Below are 7,910 nucleotides of genomic sequence, written 5' to 3'. Positions count from 1 at the left end.
AACTTAATGGTAGTATTTCTAACAAGTCAAATTTTGGTTTCGAACGAGAGAATTTTGGTGCAGCCTTCAAGTTGTTCACCAACTCCAGACACTCCAAATCGTTCTCATTGTATGTATTAATGATTGCTAATTCAAGTTGGTTAAATGGGAGTATTCCTTCATGGTCATGTCGAGCACATGTGTCCACTGCATTAATTCTATAGCAATCTTCAGGCTCTTCAGTGGAGAACTTCATAGCTTTGAAAATATTAAATGTCACCTATTGATCTTGAACTCTCATAGTAAGCTCACCCTCTTGCACATTTATAAGAGTTCTACCTATGGCTAAGAATGGTCTACCAAGAATGATTGGAACATCCTTGTCCTCTTCCATATCAAGGACAATAAAATCCATAAGAAATATAAATTTGTCAACCTTAACAAGCATTTCTTCAATTTTTCCTATTGGATACTTTAGTGATCTATCCGCTAATTGGAGTGTCACAGTAGTAGGCCTAGCTTCTCCCAATCCCAATTTTTGAAATATAGACAATGGCATTAGATTAATACTAGCCCCCAAATCATACAAAGCTCTACTAGAGAATTGATTACCTATAGTGCACGGTATAGTAAAGCTCCTTGGATCCTTAAGCTTTGCTAGAAGTTTCTTTTGAATGATAGTACTACATTCTTCAGTCAAACTCACTGTTTCAAATTCACTCAATCGCCTCTTTTTAGTCAAGCTATCTTTCATAAACTTGACATAACTTGACATTTGCTCAAGAGTTTCAACAAATGGGATATTAATATGCAATTTCTTGAATACATTCAAAAAATTTGCAAATTGCTCGTCATGTTGTCGTTTCATGAAACGTTGAGGAAATGGTGGGGGTGGGTTGTAGGGATTAATATTTTCTAAGCTCGGCTTGTTATGCTCCTGGTTTGTAGTTTCTTTCTCTTGTTCACCCTTCTCTTTAGAAACTGTTTCTTCTGCCACTAAAATGTTCGGCTCCTTGGGTTCTTTGACAACAACATTCAGCTCTTTTCCACTCCTCAATGTGATAGCATTACAGTGCTCCTTACCATCTTTTTTCAGATTAGCCTTTGTATTGCTCGGTAAGGTTCCTTGAGGATGATTATTAATTATTGAAGCAAGCTGACCCAACTGAATTTCTATATTCCACATAGAAGATGCTTGGCTCTGGAGTTGAGTTCTGGTTTCTGTCATGAATTGATTAGTGTTTGTTCCCATCTGATGTACTAGATCTTCCAAAGAATGCTTCTTTTCTCTAGGGGGAGCTTGAAGATAATAACTCGGTTGAAATATGGGCTTTGCGGATGAAAAGGCCTCAACTTGATTATTGTTACTCCATGATAGATGATTTTTCCATCCTAAATTGTAGTAGTTGGATTATGGATTATTTTGCCTGTTACCAATAAAATTGAAAGACTTTGGATTATTAGGGCACATATCTCTTGAACGATTGTCTCCACAAATCTCGCATGTAACAGTAGGAGTTTGAATGACATGAACTCCAAATGAATCCAACTTCTTAGATAAAGATGTCACTTGAGCAGTCAAAGTAGTAAAAATATCTAATTCATACACTCCTGCTATTCTTCTTGGATTCATCCTCTTTGTATAGTATTGGAAACTGTTGGAGGCCATCTCTTGTAATAAGTTATACCCATCCTGAAATGTTTTTGCCATAAGAGATCCACCTGCTGCAGCATCAACACTCATTCTAATAGATCCAACCAACCCATTGTAGAAAATTTGGATGATCAACCAATCCGGTAAAACATGATGAGGACATCTCCGAAGTAGATCTTTATACCTTTCCCAAGCTTCATAGACAGACTCATTGTCCAACTGCATAAAAGTAGTGAAGCCATTATTCAACTTTTCAGTCTTTGAAGGCGGAAAGTATTTAGTAAGGAATTTTTTCGCCAAGTCATCCCAAGTGGTGGTAGATTCCCTTGGCAATGAGTTCAGCCAATTCTTCGTCATGTCCTTCAATGAGAATGGAAATAATAGCAACATGATAGCATCATCATCAACACCGTTATACTTGAAAGTAGCACATATGTCCAAAAAATTAGCTAAATGTGCATTTGGGTCTTCGACATGTGAACCCCCAAACTGAGATGCTTGTACCATCTGAATAGTAGTCGGCTTGAGCTCAAAATTGTTGGCCTGCACTGCTGGACGACGAATACTAGTGTGAATCCCATCCACCAATGGAACAGCATAGTCCCACATAGACTTAGGACCCTCATTACCATTATTTTGATCGGCCATTGTATGGTGTTGAGAACCTTCTCGCTTATTCTTTTTATTTCTTCGACAAGTTTTCTCGATCTCAAAATCCAAAGGAACAAGCTCTGAATTTCCTGTACTACGCATACACTAGCCAAACACCTACAAAAAAAATTTGGTCTAAAATCAAAGATGATTGAATTAATATTAACAATAAGATTAATGAATTAGTCCCCGACAATAGCGCCAAAAACTTGTTGTCTAAATTTATACACGCAAGTATACGTATCGAAACAAGTAATAAAGTGATTAGAAAGTATCGTTCCCACGGAGACTAAATACCAATCTATTGCTAATTATCAATTTATCTCACTCTAATTTTATCCAAACAAAAGTAAAAGTAGGATTTAAAAATAAACAAGAAAAATAACACAAAGAATAAATTTGCAAATTTAAAATAAATGAGTGATAAAACCTAGGTTTATAATTTTTTTCAAACAATCCTCTTGATTAAATTCTCCTTTCTTCTATGATAAATTAATTTACTATGATTGTCATCCAAGAACACTAAATTCTCTACAAGCCTCTTCGATTGGTCATGTCAAAATACCCTTCTAGACTAACTCTCTATATGCCTATGAGAATTAAATCAAGAAAAATTCATTAAGAATAAACTCTCATAAGGGATGCACATGTAACGTGAGTATATGCCTATCTCAAATTAGCATATGTTATTCTATCTAGGTCATGAACACAAAATAAGTCTGTCGATATTATTAAGGTTCATTAAATCAATTCAATCAATGGCTAGTTAATTAAATCGCTTTAAACATAAGATAGAATAAACCATCACATGTGGAAGTAATCAAAAAAGAAAGACAGAAAATTAATCAAGCATCATGAATGAGTTCTATTATAACCTTAGAATATAAATTAATTTATCATTAAAAATAAAATAAAATCACAAAAGTATTCAGTCATTCTTAAAGATTACAAAGAATAAGAGAAGAGATAAAGTTAAGGAAGATAAAATTCAAGAGTCGATCTCCAATTCCTGTCCTCCTTCTCCAGCTTTTGCCTCTAAGAAAAACCCAGAACTTCCTTTTTTCAAAATGAGGCTTAGTCATTCCTATTTATAGGTATGAAGTCATTAGGATTTAAGATTCCTAAAGTCATTCTCTAATTCGGCCCCACAAATTAACGTGTAAATCTGAAAACGTAAGTAGGCCATGGCTTCAAAACATGTCATGCCACAGCTTGTATTTTCATATTTCTGTAGTGCAATTCTTGAATTTCTGCCGCGACTTCGTTTTCTATCAAGCTGTGGCTTGAAGACTTTTTAGCTTGTATGTTTAGCTTCTTTCTTTCGAGAGTGAACCAATTTGAGCTAGAATTTTCTCCTAAATGTTGACAAATATCCTAATATTCCATATTGTTCCTAAACTGTAAAATAAACATAAAAATCAAATAAAAACATAGAATCACATAAACAGGATAAAACAAATAAAACTTAAATAAAAACAACTAAAAGACTCTAAAATTAACAAAATATTATATTTAAAAGTAATTAATTCGCAGGCATAAAACCCACTTATCGGTCAATCCCTATGTAACCTATGCCACATGTCATGAAGAACACATGTGTGATTAACTCTAGTTAATCCAAGCATGATTAAATTAATCATCATTAGTCACAAATTCAAATTCTATTTAAAGTCTCCTTAAGAGGCATTTTGCTCTCTTTTGCTTAAGCTAGAATCCCAGCAACCTTTTCACCCAAAATCTAACCAAAAATCCAGCTCATATACCTCCCCTTTTTAGTGCTTTCATCCCCACAAGTTGTTGGACACTATAACACAAAGATTTAGTTGATCTTTTGAAGATTTGGTTGCAAAGAACTTGATGAGTTTGGAGTATTGAAGGCTCACGGAAAGGGATGAGTGTTTGTAACGTTGCTTAGGTAGAATTCGATTCTCATTTCGGTACATTCAAAATTCACAAATATGATTGTAGTTTTTATTTCTTATGTAATATATATATATATATATATATTACATATCTATATTTCATTGGAAAGGTCTTATGTTATATTCATGGATGTAAGATCATGTTCACGACTTCATGTGATTGAGTGGTAGGTGTAATCTTTCAAAATAAATTTTATATGGGAAGTTTCAGAAAAGCAAACATAGCCAAACCAAGCAAGAAAACAAGACTAGTCTATGGTGTGAACCTAGTGGGAACCACTACGAAGCAAGACAAAACTGTTTTTTTATTGTATGTAAATTTATGGTGGAAGCCATAGTGGCACCTGGTTACACCACAGGCATATACTGCGGTCTCACTGCAAAAAAACTCTCTTTGCCACCGTAAGTGTCAAGTGTGGACATAATTGATATTTTCCAAAAAACATCGTGAGAGGGGTCCCGAACCACATAAGGATCATTTAAAAAAAGATTATAATGTTTCAAATGCGAGTTTTCTGAATTGACTTTGTGAGTGATAATATTGTTTCAGTTGATTGATTTTATAGAAATATACAAAGATAAATGCGTTACGTTATCATCTATTTTCCAGAAAATATTGTTAGTTTCCTCCATGTTGTAATGATATTAGAGGTTACAAATAAGAGTATGAGTTTGATTTATAGAAATTTAAGAATACATCGTACAGGAAATCAAACTCTAACTCAAATTGAGGTTAAATAGTAAATACGAATCGAGAAAGATAGTAAGTCTCAGTAGTTACTTGATTTCAGGTCAAAAGTGTTCTATTTATTTGAGGACGGTGTTATATACTATCGGATTAAAAAAGTTCAATGTAATGTCTTAAAAATACATTTCATATCTCGAGGTGGTTGATTGTTAAACTATGTGTATCTCTAGGAATCAGTAATAAATATTTAGAAACAATTTTACAAAAATATTTAGAGAGAAGTGTTAAGAGAAATTAGTAAGTGTCTAGAAAAGTGTGCATAAGGGGTTAACAAAAATATGAGCTTTATATAAAACTTATCCAAAATGGATTGTAAGTTCGCGTAAATTGGAGTCTTGAGTGTTAACTTATTAACAAAAAAAAAGAATTGTGTAAACTACCATTACATTTCTGGTATCATATACATACCAAACTTAAGAGCGAAAATTAGATTTTCTCTTTCTTCTCCAATGTACAAAACCCAAAATCCTAGAACTTCAAGCAACGATTCGATCATCCTAGAGCAAGAATCAAGGGTTCATGAAGAAAAGAAAAATCTTCACATCGTTGAAATATCTAATTTAAGCTGAAGAGATTTCGTTGGGAACAATATCAAAGTTTGGGGATTTCGAGCAAGGATCATTGTTGGTAGGGATGTACATTTAGGAAATTTGATGCGGATTGAACTAAAATTTTAGGTTCGATTTGGGTATGCCTATAATTGAGACCAACTCGAAAATCTCGGGTTCAGGTTCAAGTTTCAAAATTCAAAATTGAACATAGACTAAATCGAAATTTTTGGGTACTTTAAGGTTCAGATAAAACTGAAATTTTAAATATTTGAATTGAAATATTTTTAAACAAAATGGGTTCTAAGGAAGTCAAACTTTTGACATGGTAGAGCCACCAAGTCTTACCAACTTGCTTAGTGCTAATATATGGTAAAACTACTAAAAATAAAGATATTATAATAGATCGGGTTTTGGTTCATTTTTCAATACAATTTTAGAGGGGTAAACCCAAACTCGGATCAATATTTTTCAATTTCAGTTTGGTTTGAACCCGAACAGGTTTGGTCTGATTTTCAATCCGGATTTAGGGTAAAGTACACATCCCTAATTGCTGGGAGTCGATCTTGATGAAAATGTACCATAGCAACGCAAAGCAAGTAAGGAATCTTCCCTTTTATCTTTTAGTTGGTAGTTTTTGAAGAAACATAGATTTATCAAAAAGTATTTTATTTATTTAGAGTTGGTTCACTTTAAATCATGCATGTTTAGGTGTTTGATTCAAAAGATTTAATCTTTTTTAATGTTAAATGAGTTGTTTTATATATCTTTACAGGTTTTCGAAAAGAAAATAGGATAAAATAAGTTTTGACAAAGTTTTTGGGAAAAATCTGAGAGGAAATCATGAAAAACGTAAATTTCATCCCTTGGACTGCTATTATTATGATTTGGAAATCGCTATAACGATTTTAAAATCCCTATTTTAAAAAATTGCTATTTTCAAAATCGCTATTTCTTTTTTATGCCAGGCATGATGAGTGAACAAATATGCACTTTGATGGTGTTTTTATTTGAACTTTTATCGTTATCTTAGGAGTTTAAGTCCTTATGTTAAGAGAGTTTATGAGCTTTTGGTTCCCAAGTGCATAATATGTTATTAACTTATTTTTAGTTGTTCAATGCAGGGATCCTGAGCTATCGGAGACCTTCACATTGAATTCAACAAGTGGAATACAATTAGGAGATCAATTAAACAAAAAAGATTAATCGAGATCACATATTAGAAACTTGTAGTACTATAGAACTCATTGAAGAAGTCCAAGTGCACCAATCATTTAGCAAAATTAAAAGAAAAATCGACAACAAAAGTGAAACCCCAAAGAGTGAAAATCACCGCAACGCAATTAGAATCTCATGGAGTGGGCCCCACTTTGACAGAAACCCTCGAATAAATTTTTATTCCCTGTTTGTACCCTTGGTGATTCACGAATCGAAGTGGATTGTGTCTCAATCGTTAGAAACCTCTATAAATAGGTTTCCTAAAATCTAATTTGCTTTATCTTATCCATCTATTTTCTCTTTTTTTGAAAAAAAAAACCTTTAGTTTTTTCTTGTATGGATTGCTAAAAACCTAGCCTTGGTTAGGGGTGAATTCTCTCAATAAAGTAATGTTATTTCGTTTTAATCCTTAATGTTCATTCATTGTTTATGATTTCCTTTTTTTAATTTTTATTTTAATTCTCTTATCCTTTTTGAATCTTTAAGGTAAAATCTGTTTCATGAGTTTCATCATGCTTTTCTTATAGCTACCTAAAAATACCTAGATTTCTCAATAGCAAGAAACCTTAATCTTATCATATATTATTCTCCGCTGCGTTGTTGCCTCTGGGTTCATTGTCTTCCTTGGATCTTTCTAGTAAACTTAAGGTTTGGAATTATTTTGATTTAATAATTAACTGAAAATAAATTTTAGATCTTAAACTTTTGATTTGCATTTCAAAACCCTCCGATTGGGGATTTGGGATGTTAAATCCCCAATTGCATATTCAAGGATTATTTACCTTAATGTTACACCAGTGAGAGAAGGAGCCCCAATGCCTTGTTGTTTCCACCTCTAGACTTTTTCACCAAGTTATTTCATTAATTAATTGTTCTCAAAATTCCTAACAAAGTATTCTCTATACCATAATGTTCTTTTGTTTCCATTGCTCCCTGCGGATCGACAACCCCTTTACGTACTACATAGTACCGCATATCTTTGATCAACATCAAATTTTGATGCCGTTGTCGGGGAGCAAGGAGTATTCAAGGAACACAATCCGGAATAGGTTTGCTTAATTGACTCGTCAATGTGGTAAACTCGTTCATTTCTTTTATTTTTGCTTTATTTTATTTTTTTCTAGTTAGTTCTAATTTTTAATTATTCTGAGTTTGTGCCTACGAAGATTTCGGGATAGATTAGGTAGATT

At 33.1% G+C, this 7,910-nt stretch overlaps 1 protein-coding gene and 1 non-coding gene across 2 annotated transcripts; one reads left to right on the top strand and one right to left on the bottom strand.

The window, feature by feature from the left end:
• Positions 1–259: 259 nt before the first annotated feature.
• Positions 260–1,207, bottom strand: LOC147387927 (uncharacterized). The gene has a single exon (XM_086420253.1). It carries the CDS (start codon positions 1,205–1,207, stop codon positions 260–262), a length of 948 nt encoding a protein of 315 aa, XP_086276379.1.
• Positions 1,208–1,778: 571 nt separating this feature from the next.
• Positions 1,779–1,885, top strand: LOC147387926 (small nucleolar RNA R71). Its single transcript, XR_015171631.1, has one exon. It is a non-coding gene; the product is annotated as a small nucleolar RNA R71 (small nucleolar RNA).
• Positions 1,886–7,910: the final 6,025 nt, after the last annotated feature.

The sequence above is a fragment of the Akebia trifoliata genome, chromosome 13 (assembly GCF_017979445.1).
Source record: "Akebia trifoliata isolate Shusen 1 chromosome 13, ASM1797944v1, whole genome shotgun sequence".
Classification (NCBI taxonomy): domain Eukaryota; kingdom Viridiplantae; phylum Streptophyta; class Magnoliopsida; order Ranunculales; family Lardizabalaceae; genus Akebia; species Akebia trifoliata.
This window is presented reverse-complemented; position numbering and strand designations above follow the sequence as displayed.

Excerpts from the sequence above, each read along its gene's own strand:
- LOC147387927 (XM_086420253.1), bottom strand. The coding sequence starts at position 1,207 with ATGACAGAAACCAGAACTCAACTCCAGAGCCAAGCATCTTCTATGTGG.